Here is a 26,845-nt window from a genome sequence, read left to right on the forward strand (position 1 = left end):
GGCTTTAAGCAACTTTCATGCCCTCCCGCTCCTGAGCTGCTTCAGGGATTGGAGAGGCCCTTAAACCCCAGGGCAGTCTAAATTAAGGTATCTAAATAACAGCAGCCTCCCGGGGCTGCCTGGAAATTCTGCAGCACATCCAGGCCTGATACACCCTTCTACCCGCGGCCCCACCCCTGGCATACCCACTATGCCAGGGCTTGCAAGGGAGTTCTTGGTAGGCAGCATTATGGCTGTCTCCCACAGTGCCTGCACCATGGGAATCTTCCCCCGGAGCTAGAACCAGAGTTTTCAGAGCCCCCGTATGCCATCCCAGCTCTTTTACCTGCTGTAAAGGAGCCAGAATGGGGGTGAGGATCTCACTTCTGTGTTCAAGTTCCAGCTCTGCTATCGACTTATTTTTTGGCCTAGGGTAAGTCAAGTCATTTAAACTCTCTGTTACTCAGTTTCCCCTTCTGTAAAAATTTAGTTAATGAGACACATCTTTGTAAGCAGTTTAAGAAACAGCACTGTATGTGTGCTTATTATTTTTTATTTTGATTGAATAATAAAAGAGAATGCACCAGCATGGTCACCCTTTGGTGAATTTAGTTATTCCCAGTAACCTCACACGACCTATGGTGAAAGAGCTAGATCTGGTTGTCTATTGAAAATCTCACAGTGGTAGAACAATGCAGGAGCAGATTGGTCTTCAGGAAGCCAGGGACTAAATGTTACCTTTAGAGAATCCCAACGGAAGAAATCTTTGGAGGGTACTTCTTCCATAGAAGTTGTTCTGAGTTCCTTTAAACAGACAAAATAATAGGGCTAAAAAATATTCCTGCTGCTGTCTCAAGCAAAGAAAAATTCTCCATGGCCTTCTCCCTACACTAAAGTCCAGTGAAATAAGTAGCAGTGGATTATTATACTTCTCATGCCTGTATTAATGTGTGCATGTCCCCTTCAATTCTGGCCCTTCCATTCTGTGGACTGGCAGGCTGGTATTTTCATCTCTAGCCTTACTTTCACTGGATGAATCATGCTACAAATGGAGTACGGGTGGGGTAGGAGGGAAGGTGTCACTGTGATGTTCCTTGAATTAGGTCCACAGAGAGGGAAGAGTGAAGTGCATTGTCTCCATCAAAGCCATAAGCATACATCGCTTATTTCTTTGTTTGGATTTTCATGTTACTAAAGGAAGAGCTTGGTAACTTGATTCCTTGGACACTGGCTTAAATTAGCTGAATAAGTATAAATGAATGGGCACCAAGAAGGTTGTTTTGTCTTATTAAGAAATCTTCCAATGGCTCTGCTTTCATTCCATAATTTCCCAGGAGTTCTTGCCCACATTGCTTAATATATCAAGTTAAAACTCCATTTTTGCTTTTACCTGTGGTGTGCACACTCTGGTTTCCCCTTTGCCTACAGTAATTAAGTAAGATCCAAAGTATTAAACTTCCCTGCTGTAACTTGACCTTGGTGCTCAAGGGGAATCCTTCCAAAACAAGATTGACCAAAGCTCCTGAATTCTCAGATCTAGTTCGATATCATTTTCCCTCAATGGTTTTCTTCAGTGAAAGAATAACACCAGGAGACTCAAGCAGACATTTTCAATAGTATGGCACACACGTGAATAATTTGTACACCCTCAAGCTATGTCTTCACTGAAGAACTAACTCAGATGTTTATTTGGATGCCACTCATAACCCTCCTCCATCCACACACAAAACCCTCTCACATGAGTTTGGTGGTGCTAGCTGGCCCAGCTGGGGCAAAGGCTAGAGCTCAGGTGTCATTTTCACTTAGGCTGGTAATCTACCCACTGTGGAGTGAGGGTGCAGGCTAAATCATTCAAGTGCTGTCAATCTGTGGAACTCCTTGCCAGATGATGTAGTGAAGGCCAAGACTGTAACAGGGTTCAAAAGAGAACAAGATAAATTCATGGAGGATAGGTCCATCAATGGCTATTAGCCAGGATGGGCAGGGATGGTATCCCTAGCCTCTGTTTGCCAGAAGCTGGAAATGGGCAACAGGAGATGGATCACTTGATGATTACCTGTTCTGTTCATTCCCTCTGGGGCACCTGGCATTGGCCACTGTCAGAAGACAGGATACTGGGCTAGATGGACCTTTAGTCTGACCCACTATGGCCATTCTTATGTTCTTATGCTGACAGTCCTCCAGTGCCTTCGCACAATTCCACACCACCACCTCAAGTTCTCCCAAAATTCCCTGGAAAGAATCATATAGTGGCTCAGCTTACTGCAGCACAAAAAACTTTGGGACATGGCCCCAGAAGTCCTAGCGACACAAACAGGCACGTGCATCAGCAGTAAGGACACAGTAATGTAAGTATGGCTTTGCAGTGTGGCTCCTCATACCAGAGCTAGGTTAATCCAGGTGCCAATCATCTGAGTTAACTCCTCAGTGAAGACATACGCTCAGTTTCATGTTTGGAAAACTTGAATGGTGTACATGAAAATATATCACACTTTAATGATGTGGACACGTTTGTAGCATTTGATTTTAGAAGCCTGCCCTTGCTCCTACTGATGTGTTTTTAATCATCCTTTATGTCATCAATTTTCATAATGTTCAAAAGTTAGTCATCCCATATATGTCAGGGTAGGTAAAAACTGTATATAAATTACATGTAATAATCCTTATGGAAGTAATCCCATTGGCTTCAATGGGACTACTTGCACAGGATCAAGGTCCATATTAAACAAAACTCACATTCCTTACAAATTGCTATTATTTTTACATAGTATGGTAGCAAGTAGACTCATGACCATATATAACTGCACGATCATGTACTGACTTTGATATCAAGGGGATTCCATACACAGATGTCCTAGATGCACCTCAGATTATACAAGAGAGCAAAAACATTTTAAAACTGTTTAACTGTTGTAGCTCAGCATTCAATTGTCAAATATAAAGGAAAACTGAAATCACTCAATGTACAAACAACAAAGCAAAAAAACATAAACTAAGCACAAATAAATCATCACTGAAACCTTCCACCTTAAATCATTTCACTTGAAAATTATTATTTACGCAAAGAATCTCTAGATAAGTTTTGATCCTAATTAAAAAGTAAGTACATACATACCACTACCTCTATGTCCTATAATCTTGGCTCCCCATATGGAAAGAATCAGAAATTACAGAATGAAAGTAGGTGATTTGATTTCTAAAACAAACTGGGTAAGTCAATTTAGTATTGAGTCTCCTGTTGTTATCGGTCAAACTCAAGATTTTATATAGCACCGATAACAGTGTTATTTAAGCACTTATCTGAAACTTCCATTGTGCTTAACTGTTCTCTGTTACCCTTGTGTGACCGTTTAAATGCAGAATAGCGCCACTGAAATCAACAGTCTTTTTCTACTATTAAGGCCTGACTCTGCAAACATGTAATACTCAGTGTGATGCTTCTACCTTGAGTAATGCCATGGTAGTGTTTGCATTATTGAGCCCTTACACTAGTGTAACTAAAGCCTGGTCTACACTACGAGTTTATGTCGGATTTAGCAGCGTTAAATGGTATTAACCCTGCACCCGTCCACACAGCAAAGCCATTTTTTTTTAAATAAAGGGCTCTTAAAACCAATTTCTGTACTCCTCCCCAACGAGGGGATTAGCACTGAAATCGACATTGCTGTTTCGAATTAGGGTTAGTGTGGACGCAATTCGAAGGTATTGGCCTCCAGGAGCTATCCCACAGTGCACCATTGTGACTGTTCTGGACAGCACTCTGAACTCAGATGCACTGGCCAGGTATACAGGAGAAGCCCTGGGAACTTTTGAATCTCATTTCCTGTTTGGCCACGTGAGCTCATCAGCCCAGGTGACCAGTCCCAGAATCGAAAAAGAGCTCCAGCATGGGCCAAACGGGAGGCACTGTATCTGATCGCTGAATGGGGAGAGGAATCCGTGCTATCAGAACTACGTTCCAAAAGACGAAATGCCAAAACATTTCAAAAAATCTCCGAGGCCATGAGGGACAGACGCTACAACAGAGACGCAACACGGTGCCACATGAAACTTAAGGAGCTCAGACAAGCATACCAGAAAACCAAAGAATCAAACGGATGCTCCAGGACAGAGCTCCAGACATGCCGCTTCTACGCTGAGCTGCATGCAATTCTACGGGGGGCCGCCACCACTACCCCACCCCTGTCCGTGGACTCCGATGATGGGGTACTCTCCACCATGCCTGAGGATTTTGCAGATGGGGAAGATGAGGAGGAGGAGGAGGAGGAGGAGGAGCTTGAGGAGAGCACACAGCACACCGTTCTCCCCAATAGCCAGGATCTTTTTACCACCCTGACTGAAATACCCTCCCAACCTAACCAAGCCGGAGAAGGGACCTCTGGTGAGTGTACCTTTTAAAATATAATACATGTTATAAAAGCAAGCGTTTTTTAATGATTAAGTAGCCCTGAGGACTTGGGATGCATTCATGGCCAGTACAGCTACTGGAAAAGTCTGTTAATGTGTCAGGGGATGGAGCGGAAATCCTCCAGGGACATCTCCATGAAGCTCTCCTGGAGGTACTCTAAAAGCCTTTGCAGAACGTTTCTGGGGAGAGCAGCCTTATTCCGTCCTCCATGGTAGGACAAAAATAAAAAGGAGTACTTGTGGCACCTTAGAGACTAACAAATTTATTTGAGCATAAGCTTTCGTGAGCTACAGCTCACTTCATTGGATGCATTCAGTGGAAAATACAGTGGGGAGATTTATATACACAGAAAACATGAAACAATGGGTGTTACTATACAGACTGTAACGATAGTGATCAGGTAAGGTGAGCTATTACCAGCAGGAGAGTGGGGGGGGGGGGGGGCTTTTTGTAGTGATGATCAAGGTGGGCCATCTCCAGCAGTTGACAAGAATGTCTGAGGAACAGCAGGGGCGGGGGTGGAATAGTTTTACTTTGTGTAACGACCCATCCACTCCCAGTCTTTATTCAAGTCTAAGTTATTTGTATCCAGTTTGCAAATTAATTCCAATTCAGCAGTTTCTCGTTGGAGTCTGTTTCTGAAGTTTTTTTGTTGAAGAATTGCCACTTTTAGGTGTGTAATCGATTGACCAAAGATATTGAAGTGTTCTCCGACTGGTTTTTGAATGTTATAATTCTTGATGTCTGATTTGTGTCCATTTATTCTTTTACGTAGAGACTGTCCAGTTTGACCAATGTACATGGCAGAGGGGCATTGCTGGCACATGATGGCATATATCACATTGGTAGATGTGCAGGTAAACGAGCCTCTGATAGTGTGGCTGATGTGATTAGGCCCTATGATGGTGTCCCCTGAATAGATATGTGGACACAGTTGGCAACGGGCTTTGTTGTGAGGATAGGTTCCTGGGTTAGTGGTTCTGTTGTGTGGTATGTGGTTGCTGGTGAGTATTTGCTTCAGGTTGGGGGGCGGTCTGTAAACAAGGACTGGCCTGTCTCCCACGATCTGTGAGAGTGATGGGTCATCCTTCAGGATAAGTTGTAGATCCTTGATGATGCATTGGAGAGGTTTTAGTTGGGGGCTGAAGGTGATGGCTAGTGGCGTTCTGTTATTTTCTTTGTTGGGCCTGTCCTGTAGTAGGTAACTTCTGGGCGCTCTTTTCTGGCTCTGTCAATCTGTTTCTTCACTTCAGCAGGTGGGCGTTGTAGTTGTAAGAACGCTTGATAGAGATCTTGTAGGTGTTTGTCTCTGTCTGAGGGGTTGGAGCAAATGCGGTTGTATCGTAGAACTTGGATGTAGACAATGGATCGTGTGGTGTGGTCTGGATGGAAGCTGGAGGCATGTAAGTAAGTATAGCAGTCAGTAGGTTTCCGGTATAGGGTGGTGTTTATGTGACCATCGCTTATTAGCACTGTAGTGTCCAGGAATTGGATCTCTTGTGTGGACTGGTCCAGGCTGAGGTTGATGGTGGGATGGAAATTGTTGAAATCATGGTGGAATTCCTCAAGGGCTTCTTTTCCATTGGTCCAGATGATGAAGATGTCATCAATGTAGCGCAAATAGAGTAGGGGCATTAGGGGATGAGAGCTGAGGAAGCGTTGCTCTAAGTCAGCCATAAAAATGTTGGCATACTGTGGGGCCATGCGGGTACTCATAGCAGTGCTGCTGATTTGAAGGTATACATTGTCCCCAAATGTGCAATAGTTATGGGTGAGGACAAAGTCACAAAGTTCAGCCACCAGGTTTGCCGTGACATTATCGGGGATACTGTTCCTGATGGCTTGTAGTCCATCTTTGTGTGGAATGTTGGGGTAGAGGAATTCTACATCCATAGTGGCTAGGACGGTGTTTTCAGGAAGATCACCGATGGACTGTAGTTTCCTCAGGAAGTCAGTGGTGTCTCAAAGATAGCTAGGAGTGCTGGTAGCGTTGGGCCTAAGGAGGGAGTCTACATAGCCAGACAATTCTGCTGTTAGGGTGCCAATGCCTGAGATGATGGGGCGCCCAGGATTTCCAGGTTTATGGATCTTGGGTAGCAGATAGAATACCCCTGGTCGGGGTTCCAGGGGTGTGTCTGTGCGGATTTGTTCTTGTGCTTTTTCAGGGAGTTTCTTGAGCAAATGGTGTAGTTTCTTTTGGTAACCCTCAGTGGAATCAGACGGTAATGGCTTGTAGAAAGTGGTGTTGGAGAGTTGGCTAGCAGCCTCTTGTTCATATTCTGACCTATTTATGATGATGACAGCACCTCCTTTGTCAGCCTTTTGGATTATGATGTCAGAGTTGTTTCTGAGGCTGTGGATGGCATTGTGTTCTGCAAGGCTGAGGTTATGGGGCAAGTGATGCTGCTTTTCCACAATTTGAGCCCGTGCACGTCAGCAGAAGCACTCTTTGTAGAAGTCCAGTCTGTTGTTTCGACCTTCAGGAGGAGTCCACCTAGAATCCTTCTTTTTGTAGTGTTGGTAGGAAGGTCTCTGTGGGTTAGTATGTTCTTCAGAGGTGCGTTGGAAATATTCCTTGAGTCGGAGACGTCGAAAATAGGATTCTAGGTCACCACAGAACTGTATCATGTTCGTGGGGGTGGAGGGGCAGAAGGAGAGGCCCCAAGATAAGACAGATTCTTCTGCTGGGCTAATAGTACAGCTGGATAGATTAACAATATTGCTGGGTGGGTTAAGGCAATCACTGTTGTGGTCCCTTGTGGCATGTAGTAGTTTAGATAGTTTAGTGTCCTTTTTCTTTTGTAGAGAAGCAAAGTGTGTTTGGAAATGGCTTGACTAGTTTTCGGAAAGTCCAGCCACGAGGAAGTTTGTGTGGAAGGTTGGTTATTTATGAGAGTATCCAGTTTTGAGAGCTCATTCTTAATCTTTCCCGGTTTGCTGTAGAGGATGTTGATCAGGTGGTTCCGCAGTTTCTTTGAGAGTGTGTGGCACAAGCTGTCAGCATAGTCTGTGTGGTATCTAGATTGTAATGGATTTTTTACCTTCAGTCCTTTTGGTATGATGTCCATCTGTTTGCATTTGGAAAGGAAGATGATGTCTGTCTGTATCTGTATGACTTTTTTCATGAAGTTGATAGATTTCCACTTTACCATGCCTTGCTAGTAGCAAGTAACCTGGTATCATTGCATGACAAAGCCTGGCAGCGTATGGTCCTGGTGTTTGCTGGCAGTCAAGCAACATCCATTCTTTATCTCTCTGTGTTATCCTCAGGAGAGCGATATCGTTCATGGTAACCTGGTTGAAATAGGGGAATTTAATTAAGGGGACATTCAGAGGTGGCCATTCCTACTGGGCTGTTTGCCTGTGGCTGAAAAGAAATCCTCCCCACAGTTAGCCACGTGGTGGGGCATTGGCGCTGAGCTGTTCGCGTTTGGCTAGCAGGGATCTTCCCTGATACCAGCCACGTGGTGGGGTGAGGGGTAAAGTGATCATTCCAGAGAACTGGATGGGGGGGGAGGGGTTAGTTTGGTTTCTGCTGCTGCACGTTAACAGGAAAACCGCAGCACTAAATGGCTAACTCATTGTGCTTTGCTTGGTATGGGAGAGGAGGGCGCTGCTGTTATGAAGGTTGCAGAAGCCGAAAGACTATGGCTTACTATGGCCGCCTGCAAGCCGAAATCTGTTGCCCGGCACTTCGTGTGTGATCTTTAACACCAAAGCCGCAGGCACTCAATATAAGATGCAAAATGTGACCTTGTACCAAAATCACATGTGCTATGTAATGTGAATAGTGTTGTTCACCGTGAAAGAGTTTAGCCATTGTTCTGTAAAATGTACCTTTTTAAAGACTTCACTCCCTTTTTTTCCTGCAGCAGCTGGAAATGTTTCAAGCCTCCCTCCTCCGTCCCAAAGGCGATCTCAGATAAGGCGGTGAAAAAAATGCACCTGCGATGAAATGTTCTCTGAGCTCATGCAGTCGTCCGGCACTGACAGAGCTCAGCAGAATGTGTGGAGGGACACAATAGCAGAGTACAGGAAAGCGGCCGATGAACGTGAGGAGAGGTGGTGGCAGGAAGATCAGAGGAGGCATGAGGAAACGCTGGGGCGACTGCGGGATCAAACGGACATGCTCCGGCGTCTGATGGAGGTTCATGAATGGCAGCAGGATAACAGACTGCCGCTGCAGCCCCTGTTTAACCACTCTCCCTCCTCCCCAAGTTCCATAGCCTCCTCACCCAGACGCCCAAGAACGCGGGGGGTGGAGGGGAGGCTCCAGGCACCCAACCACTCCACTCCAGTGGACAGCCCAAGCAACAGAAGGCTGTCATTCAACAAGTTTTGAAGTGGCCTTTTCCTTCCCTCCTACCCTCCTTTCACACCCCACTCGGGCTACCTTGTGAGTTATCTCCCTATTTTTATAATCAATTAATAAAGAATACATGTTTTTTAAATGATAGTGACTTTATTTCCTTTGCAAGCAAGCTGTGATCGAAGAGGGAGGGTGAGGGGTTACAGGGAACTTAGAGGCACCCAAGGGGGCGGGTTTTCATCAAGGAGAAACAAAACAGAAGTGTCACACAGTACCCTGGGCCAGTCACGAAACTGGTTTTCAAAGCTTCTCTGATGCGCAGTGCTTCCTGCTGTGCTCTTCTAACCGCCCTAGTGTCTGGCTTCATGTATTCAGCAGCCAGGCGATTTGCCTTAACCTCTCACCCACCATAAATGTCTCCCCCTTACTCTCACAGAGATTGTGGAGCACACAGCAAGAGCAATAACAATGGGAATATTGTTTCGCTGAGGTCTGAGCGAGTCAGTAAACTACGCCAGCGACCCTTTAAACATCCAAATGCACACACTACCACCATTCTGCACTTGCTCAGCCTATAGTTGAACAGCTACTTACTACTGTCCAGGGTGCCTGTGTATGGCTTCATGAGCCAGGGCATTAAGGGATAGGCTGGATCCCCAAGGATAACTATAGGCATTTCAACATCCCCACCAGTAATTTTCTGGTCTGGGAAGTAAATCCTTTCCTGCAGCCGTTTAAACAGACCAGTGAGTGTCATGAACCTTTCCCGGCCATCCCACATTGATGTTCGTGAAATGTCCCTTATGATCCACCAGTGCTTGCAGCACCATTGAAAAGTACCCTTTGCAGTTTATGTACTGGCTGCCCTGGTGGTCTGGTCCCAAGATAGGGATATGTGTTCCGTCCATAGCCCCACCACAGTTAGGGAATCCCATTGCAGCAAAGCCATCTAGGATGACCTGCACATTTCCCAGAGTCACTACCCTTGACAGCAGCAGCTCAATGATTGCATTGGCTACTTGCATCACAGCAACCCCCACAGTAGATTTGCGCACTCCAAACTGATTACCGAGTGACTGGTAGCTGTCTGGGGTTGCAAGCTTCCACAGGGCTATTGCCACTCACTTGTGAACTGTGAGGGCTGCTCTCATCTTGGTATTCTTGCGCTTCAGGGCAGGGGAAGCAAGTCACAAAGTTCCATGAAAGTGCCCTTACGCATGCAAAAGTTTTGGAGCCACGGGGAATCGTCCCAAACCTGCAACACTATGCGGTCCCACCACTCTGTGCTTGTTTCCCAGGCCCAGAATCGGCATTCCACAGCATGAGCCTGCCCCAGTAACACCATGATCTCCAAATTGCCAGACCGCGATTTGAGAGAAATCTGTGTTCATGTCCTCATCACCGCGCTGCCATCACCTCCTCGCCTGGTTTTTCAGGTGCTGGTTCTGCATAAACTGCACGATAATGCGCGAGGTGTTTACAATGGTCATAACTGCTGCGGTGAGCTGAACGGGCTCCATGCTTGCCGTGCTATGGCATCTGCTCGGGCAATCCAGAGAAAAGGGCGCGAAATGATTGTCTGCCGTTGCTTTCACGGAGGGAGGGAGGGTTGACTGACGACATTTACCCATAACCACCCGTGACAAATTTTTGGCCCCATCAGGCATTTGGAGCTCAGCCCAGAATTCCAGTGGTCAGTGGGGACTGCGGGAACTGTGGGATAGCTGTGGACACACACCGCCGAACTAATGGGCTTAGTGTGGACGCATGCACTCGACTTTATACAATCTGTTCCCAAAAATCGACTTCTGTAAAATCGGGAGTACTTTCGTAGTGTAGACATGGCCTAAGAGCATGATTTGGCCCTTAGTCTCTTCTCTCTCTCTCACCAACTTTCCACTAGTTACAGGGCAATACTCTAGCTGATTAGACATTCACTGACAAACATCTTTAGATTTTTTCCTCCGAATCTTTAATTTTTACAGGACGTGTGAAAAATATTTCAGTTCCAAACAGCGAATTAATATCAGTGTTAATTCTGAATCCTGCACGTATGTTAGGAATTATTGTAGGTAATTCACAAAATTGCCCTGGTGGTTCACACATGGCACACACACACACATAAGATTATAAATCACCAGGAGAGACGACTCCCTATGGAAGGGGAAAGTTTGCAGTAGTCCCACTAAAATTCAGGGCATTAAGTTCAAACCTTGTTCAAACATTAAAGATTTAATAGCAAGTGCTGCAGAACTTTTCTGCTGAAACCTGAAAACAGGCTCAAGTGAAGGAATGAAACAGTGAAAAATACACAAACGAATAAAATCCTAAAATCTATTTTCTTAATTACCTTCTTGGGAATGCACAGCTGAGTTAAACAGACAATGAGAAACTGTATAAGCCTGTAAAATTTCCAGAGCAGTATCTAGTGAGAGTCTTTCTTAAAATCGGTTCTGATTACTAGTTTGCATGATTAGTGTAAACTTAATAGCAAAATCATGCATATTTACAGAAATAACCTGCTAAGTGTTCAAAACACCTCCCAAGCATTTTACTGCTTTTCAGTCTTCATCTCGATAAATGGCTAGCTAATAACAGTTTTTCCTTGCTTTCCACAAGGCTGAACTGATCTCTAAGTCTGGCACACACAGGCTTTCGACAGCAATCTGTGTCATGTATTAGCTGCAAAAGGCAATGTCAGCAGAGCTTTTGGGGCAGTCATGTTCCCAGCCCACTTTCTTTCCACCTACCCACATTTCCCCTCCTCCTCCCACCAGCCGTCCACTGGGCTGTACCTTCTGTGTGGCAGCTGCAGGAGAGGATGGTGTTCGGAGGTCTGAAGATGTAAGGCAGGTAACGAGAAAAGCATTTCATCTTCCAAAAAAATAAATAAAAAAAATTAAAATAAACCAAGTCTCCTCAATCCATGAGGAGTCCTTCTGCTTTCAAGGCAGACCGCGTGGGAGGTGCGTTGTAGGACCCCTCCTGGGTCTGCAGAGCTGGGAAACCCAAGTAATCGCTGTCACCGGACCCCATTTTGCCATCAGCAGCAGGAAGAGAGCCGCCTCACATTTCTGCATGCATGCTGCTCGAACTCTGAAGCCCCCAAGCAAACGGGGATAGGCTCTTCATTGGCTGAAGCTCATCAGAGCAGGATTTGCTGACTAAGTCAGTCCTGTCTGTAAACACACACCCTGAACGACACTGCCTGCAACATCCTACTCTCCTTTGGGTCTGTTCGTCTTAGAAAGAAAACCAGCAGCGTCTGGGAGCCGGGAGACTCTGTGACCATATCTCATTAGGGGTAAAGATCTTAATGTAACCAAGGCTTTACAACTTTGTCACCTGAGAGATAGGCTGCTGTTAAAAGAAATCACCCAGGGAAGACGTGGATTTCAAGAATAATAAAAGAGGATGCACTGAAATGGTATTTGCCCTTGTTTGATTAAAGAACTGGGAGTGGGGGTTAAACTATAGTAGAATAAAAAAAGGCATTTAGTTTTTAAGAGTAGCTGCAGCATAAAAACATCCTACATTTATATGTAGCCTTTCATTCCAAAGGATTCCAAAGTGCTTTGCAAACTGTACATACAGCAGACGACCAGCCCAAAAGGATATGAGGGGGAGGTGGGAAGGGGAATGTAACTAGGTTTGGTGATAACTGGTGACTTGAGGATCACACTAACTAATTTTAGCTTCTATTTTATCGTTCTGCAAAACACAAACACAAAACAGTGATTTCAGTACCAAGCAATTTTCAGTGCGAATGTAATGTCACAAATGCTTCAGTAAGAGTGAGAGCAATCTCAAACTAAGCACACTGTCTTCCCCACACATGAGAATACTGTTAGGTGCTTTCAGAGCAGTCAGGCATTTGGTTAATATTTTACAGCAATTTAGGACATGGGAGTAACCAAGGGATATTAAAAGGGCTATTAGAAACCACATTATGAAAATTAAACTACATTATGAAAGTACCTTTTACTGTGCCCTTGGCGCTCTTCAATCAGTGCTGTAATTCAAATGCTTAAGCATCCAGCTGATCCTGGAGGCCTCCAGCATTCAAACCAATGTACCTAGATCAGTGCTTCTCACACTTGTTCACCTTGTGTACCACTTCTTAAGACAGAGATATTCACACAGATATGTGCATTCCCTGTCCACACCTTCACTGCAGTAGCTTGCTTGGTGAAATGAAAAAGTAATGTAAGAACTGTGTTGAGGGGACAAGCTGAAAAAAGATTTGTTTTCATATGCTGTTAGCTTCTTATGTCCTGCCACCCTGCCCATTTTGTACTGTTGCTATTTATTTCCTCTCCCTGGGTATAGGACTATGCATTTATTAGGACCAAATCTGCCTCTGATCATTCCAGGTCACTTTGCAGTTTGGTCCTGTCCACCTGTGTGGAGGGATCTCCAGTTTTCTTGTCATCAGCAAATTTAATCATGGTTGTGTTTATACAAAGACAACCAAGAGACATGAAGAAGTTGTGCAGGTGCATGGAGAAACATGTTTTTCTTTCCATTTTAGTTTGTTAAAAAAAATCTCTGAGAACTCAAAAAAATTCCAGGACTGGGCTACAAGTAATGTGAAGACTAACAAATGCTACTTCATTGTGACAGAATCACGTGAAAGTGCATCGCAGGCCACAATTTTAGAACCATTTTTCTCTAGCAAATATGTCACAAGAAACAAGATTCAAAAACACAAATAATATATTGCATTTATAGAGCACTTTTCATCCCAGAGCACTTTATACATTCCTATATGAACTGCAGAATAAGATCATTTCACTCACCACTCTGAAAATGCAGCACTTCTGGGGTGAAACAAAACAGCTGTTTTAACAGCAAACAACAACACTACACAACAGTTTATTTCAGGAAGTGATGAATGCCATATCCAATTGAAATGACAGGGAAAAGTTAGCTACATTCTTATAAATAGTTCCATGTGATCATTAAAGCCTAGGCTCTCTCTTGAGCCCACCCTCCCTAATGGAGCACAGCAAAGTGTGGAGGTAGTTGTGAATTGCCAATGAGTCATTTGTGCTCCCTGGATTTGGGGCCACTTTTATGCCAGCCCAGTCCTCTGTGTAAATTAGAGCAGCCTAGGGCCTCAGCTAAACTATGTCAGTTGGCATTGGTCCTTAAAAACCTGTCCAACAGCTGTGAAGAGTCAGAGCACTATTGTGTCCTATTTTGGCTGTAACCCCACCAACTTGTGGCATACTCCCACACTGTGTATATGTGTGAGTCCGCATGATGTTGCAAAAGGGCTGGTGAAGGCAAGAGAATCTGGCCCAAGTGGCCTGAAGGGCTTTGTTTTATGTGTCACCTGAAAGATGGCACTTCCAGCAACATAGCACCATCTAACACCAATGGACATTTGGTTTCAGTACTGACTCAGAAGGAAGAGTGTCACTTTTTGATTCACCAGCACTGCATCCCAAAGCAGCTATAATCTTACTTAGTTCACAAGATCAAGATCACAATACTAAAATAAGTGGCTGCATGGTACATATAATATACAGTATATTAGTATACTCTTTGGCTGATACAGTATGATACTGTATCAGTGTAGGTTTCCGTGGCTCTAATATGCAAACATCTCTAAGAAATCTTGTATAATGAACTTTATGCACATATAATAAGTCATCTCTTATTTCTGTAAATGAATCTAAATTCTCATGTAAAATGCCAGATAGGCAATACTGGAAATTGAAGTCAACCCACAGATGAGATCTTGCACATGATGCATTGTATGTACAGGACCAATGTAGGCTGCCTCACATTCACTCACAAACCTGCCTGGGTTTGTCTTGGCAAGGCCATAGCTGGCTTGGGTCAACTGACTCAGGCTCATGGGGCTCAGTTATGCAGGGCTAAAAATTGCAGAGTAGACTTTCAGGTTTAGGCTGGAGCCCATGTTCCGAAACCCCACAAGGTAGATGTGTCTCAGAGCCCAGGCTCCAGCCAGAGTCCGTATATGTGTACACTACAATTTTTAGTCCCGCAGTCCGAACCCCAAAAGCCTGAATCAATTGACAGAGAATCTGAGATTCAGTGCTGCATGTTTTTTATTGCAGAATAGGCGCACCCACTGACATCTAGGTTGGTGATTATGCCCATGATTAATAAGATATGGAACTTTGTCCACTGGTACCTGCACTAATTATTTCAACCGGCCACCAGCTTTGCTCACTACGTACAATGGACCAGTCAAGTCAATGGGAGTTTTTCCATTAATTTCAATAGGTGCTGGAGGTCAAGATTTGAACAACCTTAAGGTGAAAGGTTTTATATCCAATTATTAATCCCTGTGTCCATCCAACCTCCTTGGAAACTATATGTTATTTTTTGGATAACAAGTTAACAGAGACCTTGCTTAAAAGCGATAGGTAAGTGAAACATTCCATATAATCTTCAAAACCTAAACACAGCGGGCATCATTTCAACGCATCCTGTTTTAACAATTCTCTTTTTTTTTTAACAAAGGGCCCAATGGCTGTACTAGCAAATATACTTATTACCTATGTCCAACCGTGTAAACTGGGCTCCTCCTAAAACAGATAAAAACCATGATCCCTGCCCTGAGCAGTTTACAAATGAAATTAGATACGACATAGTGAAGGAGTAACAAAACAGTTGGGTGGGGATGGGGTTGAAGTGTAGGGGTCACATCAGAAGGATTACAGGTTATTCGGGGAGTACTAATCATGGCACGATGGAGTAAGGAAGGCTTTTTATTTTTTTAATTACTTATATCTGAGGAATATTTATTTCTTAGTTCGCTAATTTCTTTCATGGAAGAAGTGAAAATTAAAAAGAGATTGGACTGAGGGTGATGGTTTAGTAGCTCATCGCAGGAAGTGTGTTCCCTGCATGGGAGCAGTCTGAAAGAAAGGGCAGAAATATTTTGGAGAGAAGCAGATAAACAGGCAAGCAAGGCTGGCATAACTGGCAGAGCAAAAGGCGGTACATACAGCACAATAGGAGATAAGGTTGACTGAGTCAGAGAAGTAAAGCTATGAAGGGCCTGGAAAGTAAGTACAAAAAGCCTGAACTTGAACTATACCTGTGTAGTCCTTTTACAAATAGTCCCATTGACTCTAACAGGGTACTTTCCATGACAAAGTGTTTGCAGAGTCTGGACCTAACTGAGCCTGCAGAAAAACATCTCTCCATGTAAAACAAGCAATTGTACATTTAACTCCCTGTTTGCAGATGCCAATGTGGGTTTTGCCATGTGCCAGTGGGTGTGGGCAGTTGTGCAGGTGCACCTATTAGGGCCATCTGTGAAACTGTGGTGCTTTAGAACTGTTTCTCTCCATCCCCCACAGCTAAGAAGTCCCTTTGACTTATCAGTCTGTGTACAGCTTTAGGGCCTAGGCCTAAAAATAGTACTGAACATAGTGTTTACGGCTGTAAGTAGGGAGATTCTCTCTCTTTCTCTCTCTCTCTCTCATACACTCACACACCCACACACACACCAATGAGCCTTAGTCTAAGAAATATTGCAGAATCAATGCTAGAATAAATGGTTGTGGTTAGAAGTCTTAGATCCAGTTCCCCAAGAAGCCTTAACTTACATGCAGGAGGGTTGATTCTGCTCTCACTTAGGGCTTGGCTACACTTGCGAGTTACAGCGCACTAAAGGAGCCCCGGGCACACTAGCTCACTACCCATCCACACTGGCAAGTCACGTAGAGCACACTGAATCTGCGGCTGGTCTGTCCTGGTACTCCACCTCGTCAAGTGGAATAATGTTTTGTGAGCCCCACTGGAGCGCTGCGGTGCCAGTGTGGACGCCCTGGTCTGTTAGTGTGCTCTGATCGGCCTCCGGAAGTGTCCCACAATGCCTGTTCTAGCCACTCTGGTCATCACTTTGAACTCTACTGCCCTGCCCTACTGTTCCATGCCTCAGGTGACCAACCGTCAGACCTGCCCTTTAAATTCTCTGGGAATTTTGAAAATCCCCTTCCTGTTTGCTCAGCCATGCTTGGAGTGCTCTCAGCGAATCTTTCCAGGTAACCATGCCTCCACGCGCCAGGCGATCCCCAGTATGGAGCAATAATGAGGTGCTGGACCTCATCAGTGTTTGCGGGGAGGAAGCTGTCCAGTCCCAGCTGCACTCCAGCCATAGGAATTACGATACCTTCAGGCAGATATCAAGGGACATGATGGAAAGGGGCCATGACCTGGACGCACTGCAGTGCAGGATTAAAGTGAAGGAGCTGCAGAATGCCTACTGCAAAGCCCGCAAGGCAAATGGCTGCTTCGGTGCTGCCTCTGCGACCTGCCGTTTCTACAAAGAGCTGGACACAATACTTGGGGCTGACCCCACCTCCACACCAAGTACCACCATGAACACTTCAGAGCCCAGTTCAACAAGGCGGGAGGAGGAGGAGGAGCAGCAAAGCGGGAGTGAGGGTGCTGAGGTGGAGGAAGACACCCCGGAATCCCTAGATGCATGCAGCCAGGAGCTGTTCTCAAGCCAGGAGGAAGGTAGCCAGTCACAGTGGCCAGTGCTTGGAGAAGGACAAACACCAGAGGAGGTTCCCAGTAAGCGGCTTTTATTTTGAGAAGGAAGTTATTCGGTGTAGGCTCTTGGAGTGAGGAGGGTTAGGGCTGCATGCATGCCTAGATGCGGAACAGGGCGATGATGTGCTCTCTCACATTGTGGTAATTGGCCTCAGTGATCTCTTCAGAGGTCTTATCCAGAACTTGGGCAATGTGCTTGCACAGGTTTCTCAGGAAAGTCACTGTGTTCCTTGTCCCAGTAAGGCTAACTTGTCCGTACCACTGTGCCATGAGGGACAGGGGGACCATTGCTGCACACAGGCAAGCTGCACATGGGCCAGGGCGCAATCCACATTGCAGTAGAAGACCCTCCCTTGCTTCCCAGGTCACCCTCAGCAGCGAGATATCTTCCAGGACGAACTTCTGTGGAAAATGTGGGGACAGTGTTCAGTACAGGGGCCGCCTGCCGCTGTTGGCTCTCCCCAAGGTACAGAAACCCAGAGGACAGTACAGCCATGAAACAATCAATCATGCTTGACCCTGTGCTTGCTCACCATTTTGGGGATCCCGTGGGTTATGTGTGCTCGCTTTGGGATGGGCAAATTATGCTATTGTGTAGACTGTGCTTGCCCTTAAGTACAGGGGAATCATTGCTCTGTCTGGTGTGAACAATGCTGCCTCTGTTAAGTATTGCATTTTGCCTTTACAGATGCAACCTTGAGATCTCAGCCATCCGTGTTATCACCAGCCAAAAGACTCCAAAGAATCAGAAAGAGGCCACATAGAAGCAAGGAAGACATGTTGCATGAAGTAATGCAGCATTCAAGTAATGGAAATTGAAAATGCAGGAGTGATGGGACAGTGAAAGGAGGATCTGCCAGCAGAATGAGGAGCGCCGGCACAAAAGCATGGTGGTCTGGCAGCAAAGCACGGATCGGCTGATAAGCATAATGGAGCGCTAAGCGGACTCGATCCAAGCGCTTATAGCCATGCAGGCAGAGCACTACCGTGCCCGACCCCCCCTGCAGCCCTTGTCCCAAAACTCTTTCCCTTGTGTCCCCATGTCACCTCCAACCCACTTTCCCCAACATCGGGGTTCTTACTGCCACCAGCTGCCTCCAACACCTGTAGCTTCACCACCCAGCCCTGAAAACTACGACTCTTACCCACCACACTCAACCCCCATCACCATGCAGTATAGCCATCCTGAAGTGCAGCACTCATTGCACAGCACTCCAGACAGGAAGGCTGAGTATGATAACAGGACATACACGAATCTGTGATTGTACCGTTCCCCACCCCACCCCCTTGCTCTTTCTGTTTCCCAAGCAGTTGTGTTTCTTTTCAATAAATGAATTTTCTTTTCAATAAATGGATTTTCTGGCTTTGAAAACATTCTTTATTATTGCATAAAGTAAAAGACACCTTAGCCCAGGAAAGAAACAGGCACTGCAAGTCAGCGTAGCAAACACAGATTCCTACTAACATTGGAACCACTGCACTTCACTCCTATGCAGGGCACCAGACATTACTGGTGGCTTTCAGCCTCAGATTGCTCCCTCAAGGCATCCCTAATCCTTGCAGCTCCACACTGGGCCCCTTTAATAGCCCTGCTCTCTGGCTGTTCAAATTCAGCCTCCAGGTGTTGAACCTCTGAGTTCCATGCCTGAGTGAATCATTCACCCTTCCCTTCTCAAATGTTATGGAGGGTACAGCACATGGATATAACCGCGGGGATGCTGTCATCGGCCAGGTCCAACTTCCCATGCAGAGAGTACCTGCGGCCCTTTAAATGGCCAAAAGCAAACTGCACAGTCATTCTGCACCAGCTCAGCCTGTTGTTGAACCGCTCCTTACTGCTGTCAAGGCTCCCTGTGTAGGGTTTCATGAGCCACGGCATTAAAGGGTAAGCGGGGTCTGCAAGGATCACAGTGGGCATTTCAACTTTCCCTACGGTGATCTTCTGGTCTGGGAAAAAAGTCCCGGCTTGCAGCTTCCTGAACAGGCCAGTGTTCTGAAAGATGCGTGCATCATGCACCTTTCAGGGCCAGCCTGCGTTAATGTCAATGAAATGCCCACAGTGATCCACAAGCGCCTGGAGAACCATACAGAAATACCCCTTCCGATTAACGTATTCAGAGGATAGGTGGGTTGGTGCCAGAATTGGAATATGTGTGCCATCTATCGCCCCTCCGCAGTTAGGGAAACCCATTTGTGCAAAGCCATCCACAATGTCATGCACGTTACCCGGAGTCATGGTTCTTCTGAGCAGGATGCAATTAATGGCCCTGAAAACTTGCATCAACACGATTCCAGCGGCCGACTTCCCCACTCCAAACTGGTTAGCAACCGATCGGTAGCTGTCTGGAGTTGCCAGCTTCCAGATTGCAATAGCAACCCGCTTCTCCACCATCAGGGCAGCTCTCAATCTTGTGTCCTTGCGCCGCAGGGTGGGGGCGAGCTCCTCACACAGTCCCATGAAAGTGGTTTTTCTCATCCGAAAGTTCTGAAGTCATTGCTCGTCATCCCAGACTTGCATGACGATGTGATCCCATCACTCAATACTTGTTTCCCGAGCCCAAAAGTGGCGTTCCACGGTGGTGAGCATGTCCGTGAATGCCACAAGCAAACTCATGTCATATGTGTTACTCGAGTCGATATCATCGTTGGAGCCCTTACTGTCACTTTGGATCATAAGGAATAACTCAACTGCCAAACGTGATGTGCTGGCGAGACTCATCAGCATACTCCTCAGCAGTTCGGGCTCCATTCCCGCAGACCGAAAGGGAAGACAGAGCACGCAGTACAAAAAACATTGACAGATGGTGTCAAATGTGGATGGAAGCACAGGGATTGCTGGGATGTGAACTGATGCATCACGGGGCATTAGGACAAGACCCAGAATGCCCCGCACCCCGTCACCCCCTTCCCACAAGCCACAGCACTAGAATGGGAAGAGGTGCTTTGTGGGATAGCTGCCCATAATGCACCGCTCCCAATGCCGCTGCAAGTGCTGCAAATGTGGCCATGCCAGTGCGGTTGTTCCTGTCAGGGTGGACAGACTGTAGCGCTTTCCCTACTGCACTCTCCGAAGGCGGGTTTAACTCAAAGCGCTCTACATCTGCAAGTGTAGCCATGCCCTTACACTGATGTACATCTACTGAAGCCCGTGGAGTTACATTGGTGTAAGTGTAAGAAGAATCAGATACAGCTATAAATGGCACTTTTTCCAAACACGGTCTTTCTTCTCACTATTAACCTTAGCAATGGCTTATATCAAGGGGCGGGGGGAAAGGGGTGGTTATTGGTTTCCGGAAGCACATGTTAAAGCATGGATAACTGGCTGGAGTAAGCATCCACCCACTACTTAATTTATGTGTTTCATTTTCCTGTTTAACCCCTCCAGCCACAAATTCTAGTAACTATGCAAGTGGTACTCTGCAAGTGGGAAATTAAACGTCCTCCTCTGAAGCTATGTCAATACTAGAACTACTGGTAATATAAAAGCTACCAGGTGGTATAAATGTGCCAAACATGTTATGTTTCATGCTCTTTACCGCCTACTCAGAAGATTAAGTCAAAGTTGTCTGCATTCTGAGCTATATTTTGAATCTCAACTGTAATATTCTCTTATCCCTATGTACGCAGAACTCCCACTGATGTGGGACATACAGACTTGTAGGCAAGGAGGAATATTAGAGTTCTGAATTTTGCTTAGTATTATATCTGGATTCAGCCAAGAAGTAAGGGTCCTATGGTCATGTCCACATATTGGACTTCCTGTGCACACTCAGAGTAAATTTTGATAAAAGAACAAATTTGCAGTAAGCAGACCATAACTATGCAAAGAAATGGGTTCTGTATTCTATTTCACACAGGGTGTTGGAAATCCAGAAAAGAAGGATGGTACTGATGATGGTATTCATTCTCACATTCACTCCCCTCACAGTTAAACTCAGAAAATTACCTTCAGTTTTCCTGAAAAAATTGAAGTAGAGTATCAATACTTTGTTTAGCTTTGCCAGCTTTGAAATTACCTACTCTACTTGATCAATGGAGTGGGTTAAGGAAGTCCTGTCTAAGAAATTATTTATGCCATTATCTGGGGGAAAATTAGTTTAAACTGTATCTTGAAAAAGGTTTGTAGGAAGAGGAGTGGTAATGAAATAAAAAATAAATAAAACCAAGGACATTTGTTTTAAAAATTAATAATATTAAATCAAACTTGCTCAAACTGTAAATTGAAAGGGAGGCTGATTAAGTCAATGGTGCTCAACACTTAACTAGTTAGAACAATGATCAGGTTTTGGTTTTAACTTCCTTGTGGTGTCAAAAACTCAGCTACTCCAGTGAAAGGGCTGCAAAATTATGAAAATTACTGTTCGTCCTCTGGGCAAGACACCCCCAACAAAACCAGTATATCAGTCTGGTTGATATCAGTGGATTTATAAGGATTAAATAAGAGTCCAGAACCCAATTTCAAACCAAAGTAGCCAGGCTAAGTTCTGGACAGATGCCCAGAATCTTCCCTTTCTACCTCCCATCTCACTGCCACTGCAGAGCAATTGTTCCACATTGGCAGTTGAGTAGATGAAGTAACTTGTGTGGATGCTGACATGCAATAGGGAGGGAAGATGAAAAGGGTAATGCAACAGCAGACCCTATGCTCATGTAACAATTGACAAATTTGCTTCCACTTGCCTCTGTACACTAGAGCTTGCACAGAAATAAGCTTCCACATCCAGCCCCTACTTTCCCCACTTTTGTGCACTGAAAATGTATCAGTTCCGCGGCCAAGATTCCCATCACAGCTTCAGAAGAGGGCAGAAGGTAGCCTCACTATTTCTCTGAAATATTGTCTACAAAGGAATGTGAAGTGGCTTGCCTAAGGTCACACAGGAAATCAGAGTCAGAGCTGGAGCAGAAGGAACCCAGCAGTCCTGTCTATGGCACTGACATTTACAAAAATCTTTCTCCTTTTACAACAAATTTATGGATTAAAATAGTCTCCACTGTATATGACTGGGAAAAAAAAGTCCTTTTCACTAAAAATATAAAATAGATTCAAAAGTTTCCCAAGAAAGAGATCAATCCTACCTTTTAAACCTTGGACACAAAAATATCAGTAACCCTATGGTGGTTTGAATCTATTTAATTGTTCGTGCTCAGTTTTTTATGTTCCATTAACAAATAACATGTCAGTTCACATGCAAAAATCTGGAGATGCATTGTGCTTAATCAGCAAGTAACACAAAAAGGAAACCAACATGATAAGACAACAGGCCAGGCTCAGAGCCAAGCAATGAACCTGCAGACAGTTACTCACCATTTTAAATGTTTGATTCTGAGCTATCAGTTACACATTTGGATGACCTGGCAAACACAGACTATGCAAGCACATGTAATAAAAGTCCCAAACTCAATGGGAATGGCAGATTTCTTGAATCCAATAGCATCCCAAAGACAAAGTATTCCTTACAGGCACTAAAAAGATCAATTGAATGTACTGTGGTCATTTTAATTTAAATATTGCTATTTATATATTATTTTCCATTGGAAAACTCCTTATTATCTGTATGTTTTAAACTTGAATAATTAAATAAGACATTATTTACATACTAAGAGCCTATGACCCACTATTCTGTTATACATAGATCATAGGAGTTGCACTGCAGCCCCAAATCTCATTATGCTGCCTTTTAAAGACAACAGCATCTACCACATGTAGCTCTTCCCAGTGGCATCACCCACAGTCAAATCTGGAGAAGTTCCTCTAATCTTGCTGATACTTTTAAGTCATGATGACTCTATGCTGTGGATCCTGATGCCTCAAGAGAACTGGGGGAAATCCTGCCTCATTATTTTGCATATATCTGGATTCTCCACCAAGTTGCTAATCCCCATTAAACCAATTTGAAGCAGGACTCCTAAAAATTTGTTTTATATTTTCTGGAATGAAATTTGGTTTGATACAATGTGGTACATCAAATGTAATTGTCTGGTACCTTTATATTACCCTTGTTGATGTGCTTGTCTCTACAACTAGAAAAAAAATAACTTCAGACCCCTCTAAAGTATAAAATATCTCATTTACTTGGAAGGTTATGTTAGCTAGAGATGAAAAGGATCCATTATATTATTGAGTCCATCAAAACATGTATTACACGCTAGGTTACTTTTATTTCAGATTAAGGAAAACAACAGACAAAAGAAAGAACAATTATTAAATGAGAGAGAGAGAGAGAGAGAGAGAGAGAGCACGCACGTAGACGGTCTCTCCACAACATTCTGTGTATGATCTGAAACCCACGTGCCCTGCAGTAGTTAGAATCCTCTACATTTAAAGGTGTGGTACCCAGTAAACAGAATGGCAAGATCTCCTTTCAGTTAATGGCACATAACTGCATACATCACAAGAGTCAATGAGATTATATTTCATGAAAATAAGACACAAAAGATTGACATTAACAAGAGCTAGGAGGGTGAGAGATTAGAATATACCCCAAAGACTGCAGCACACGATAGAATAAAGTTTTTAAAACTAAAAGGATGGAGCTCTGCTGAAACGGAAGCATTTAAACACTTTTGTGATATAAATTTGTATTACCTCACTGAAGTACTGGATGCTGTGGAATCATTGTAAACATATATCCAAAATGAAACAGCACCAACCACCACCAATAATAATTAACTCTACCTCTTAATTACCTCCCACGGCTTCCTACCCAGTCATGCTTGATCTTTTGTTTAAAGCCACCTTTACTTGTTGACCAATTTTTGGTGATTTGTATGATCACTTGTTTCATTGTTGATTACACTGCATACATATTCTAAACTAGTGGCTCTCAACCTTTTCCATGCTGTGGCCCCATGTTACAATAGAAAACAAGTTTCAGGAGCCCTCTCCTACACCCTGGACCTATTTGCTGTGTGTGTGTATTTGGAGGGAGGTGTCAACACCCAAAGGTTGAAAACCAATGTCTTAAAGCATTCATTGGCTCACAAGCTGAAAAAAAAGCCAGCATTCTTATTTATCTTGAACTGGCAGGCAGATAGATATGACAAAGTAAAATAATTTTTCCATATCTAGGTTGTATGAGAAAGGCTTAAACCATATGCAAACAGGTTTGCAACCACATTGCAGCACGTGAGTTCAGTGACCTTGACTGTAATTGATTTTAATTTTTTTGCAGTCATTTCATAGGTTTTTAAATATTTGTTGTGTTTCATGCACCACTCTGCTCTCAGGAGGATGGAGATTATACCCCCGTGTTCCCAAGCCAGCTCAACAATGGGGGCAATCACTCAAGGAAGAATATGCAATGGTACCATAGGTAAAGACACTTTTCCTGGGGACCAGGGTAGGAAGTAGGAACTCTGTTAGCAGAGGCTACCCAAGACATGGGCTGAATCAGTTGTCTTTACACCTAGAACCAGGTTTCTCTGCTTTTAAAGAAACTCTCACTTTCCAGAAATAAATAAACAAATAAATAAAAACACCACAACAGAATAATTCATTTCCTGCATTTGGTACCTTGGTGCCCATAGAAAAGAGCTTTCAAGCAGTGGCACCACTTTCAGAAAATTCTTTCCCATGCGTCATTTTAGTGCCTAAAGTGATTCCACTGGAGGAAATCCACTCATGCCAGCCTCACTGTCTAAAGCTGTATGCAGTAATACTGGTTTCAGACAGACCACACATTTCTGCCAGTGTAACTAAGTCCTGATCTGCAACATCCACATGTGTTATTCTAAACTCCAGTCTAAATCGTCAGTCATGTAGTGGTTTTGTGATATGATCACAAGGGTAAACTCATGTTCGCTGATAATTTAAACATGAAGGAAACCCAGGTCTCTAAACATTAAAGATCAATGCAGTAACCCAGATCAGAAACTTGAATCTCCTTCCATAAAAGCCCTCTGAAGATAGAGTGATGGGGGTCTCATCATCTGATACCTAGCCTGCCTATGCCAGAAAAAAGTGCACTAGAATTTCTAGGCAAACAAAAACGTTTTTGAGAATCAGGTAATAAAAATGCGGGAAAGGGTATTAGCGACTTGGGAGCAATATGAGGAAATGGGATGGGATGGCGATCTCAGTCCTCCACAAAGGACAAATTGAATGTAAGAGGAAATGTGTGAAGTCAAGAAGGAAACAAAATAATGGATAGAAAAGAGGCAATAAAAACAAAATGGGAGATAAAACAGAAAATGAAAGTGGGCAATGGAGGGAAAATGAGAGTTAAAAGAAAAAAATGGAATAAACAAAGGAGAGAACAGGATAAATTTAACACACACAACTTTAAGATCAGTAAAATTGTATTTATTTGTTCCTGTGTTCTATTCAACTATGGCAGAATATCATTTCCATGTGTCCAGTATTTGACCAAATATGAAATGAGACACTGGTTGTGCTTGTCGGGGGAGAATTTCAAAAGTGCCTAAGCAGAACAATTCCCACTGAACACTATTGGGTGTGAAAGTTAATGTGACTTGTGCTCCTAAATCCCCGAGGTGCTTTTGAAATCCCTCCTGCACTAATGCATATCTGTAAAAATGTAGGCACTCTAATTTATGTTATCCCTAGATATGGGGGTAAATAGTACATTAGTATGGTATCATCCAGAAATCAAAGCAAACTGATTCCAATATTACATTTTTGGGGGGGAGGTTGCATCATAATTCCCTGAGATGCTATTGTGAATAAGAACGAAGAGTTATTATAAATGAATTTTACAAATGGCTGTTAAATTATCAATCCATTTAAGCAATAATTACATAATATGAATGTTTGATTGCTAACTAATTTTGGTGACTTACCTTTTAAAATGAATAAATATCTGAAGAAAACAGAAGAGAAAGGAAGCACAGCTCAATTCCTGTCTTGCAATTTTACTCAACAACATGTGATCAAATAAACCCAACATTGATCAAGCAAGCTGTACATGAAAAACAAGTTCTCTTTGATCAAAGCAACAAAAGGAAAAATAAACCTACCTTCTGTGACTCCTATGTCAATAGTTCCTTTTACTTGACTAAAGCACCACAGCACATCCTGCATGAGGTTTCCAAATCCTGACAGTGAAACACATGCAGAAAGAAGATGTAACCACACATGTCCATATATGGTCTTTCTTTAAATGAACAAACATTCACCAATATCTACAACCACTGCATGAGGACAAATATGTGTTCACCTGGTATCATTCTTCCGTGCAAAATGATAACCTAATGCCGGGAAACTAAAAACATTATGTCTGTGTTTGTGAATTGCCTCTCTGTCTGTTCTCTCTGTACCATCTTAGGGCTATTTCGAAAACGGTGCAATTGGAGCCAGTCCCCTCTACATCATTGGCAGCATCATAGAGGAGTCAGGAGGCCCTGCAGTCACGCTCTTTGTCACAGCCTCTCTTCGTCAGAATACTAATGCTCCCAATCATTTCCATCTTTGTGAAAGAGAGACTGAAAAAGAGAGAGAGAGAGAGAACAACAAAACAACACCATTTTTTCTAGTTTGTGGCCTACATAGTTGTCAGTTGCTTTATCTGCAGTTATCTCTGCAGAATGAAACCGTTTTAGTTTCAGATCATTACAAGATTGTTAGATTAATGTTTGCCTAGAAGCCT

At 44.0% G+C, this 26,845-nt stretch overlaps 1 protein-coding gene across 2 annotated transcripts in view; it reads right to left on the minus strand.

Moving 5' to 3' along the window:
- PPP2R2B (protein phosphatase 2 regulatory subunit Bbeta) overlaps positions 1–26,565 on the minus strand; it is a 261,499-nt gene extending 234,934 nt beyond the window's left edge. The window contains exons 1-2 of one of the 2 annotated variants that reach the window (XM_074960535.1): positions 26,417–26,565; positions 26,217–26,294 (exon numbers count right to left, since the gene is read on the minus strand). In XM_074960535.1, coding sequence (XP_074816636.1) covers positions 26,217–26,294; positions 26,417–26,426 — 88 coding nt within the window. In that variant the 5' untranslated portion in view covers positions 26,427–26,565. Of the gene's footprint in view, positions 1–11,491; positions 11,746–26,216; positions 26,295–26,416 lie in introns of those variants that run through there. The other variant, XM_074960536.1, reaches the window with a different exon arrangement.
- Between the last annotated feature and the right edge of the window lie 280 nt (positions 26,566–26,845).

The sequence above is a fragment of the Natator depressus genome, chromosome 8 (genome assembly GCF_965152275.1).
Source record: "Natator depressus isolate rNatDep1 chromosome 8, rNatDep2.hap1, whole genome shotgun sequence".
Taxonomy (NCBI): Eukaryota; Metazoa; Chordata; order Testudines; family Cheloniidae; genus Natator; species Natator depressus.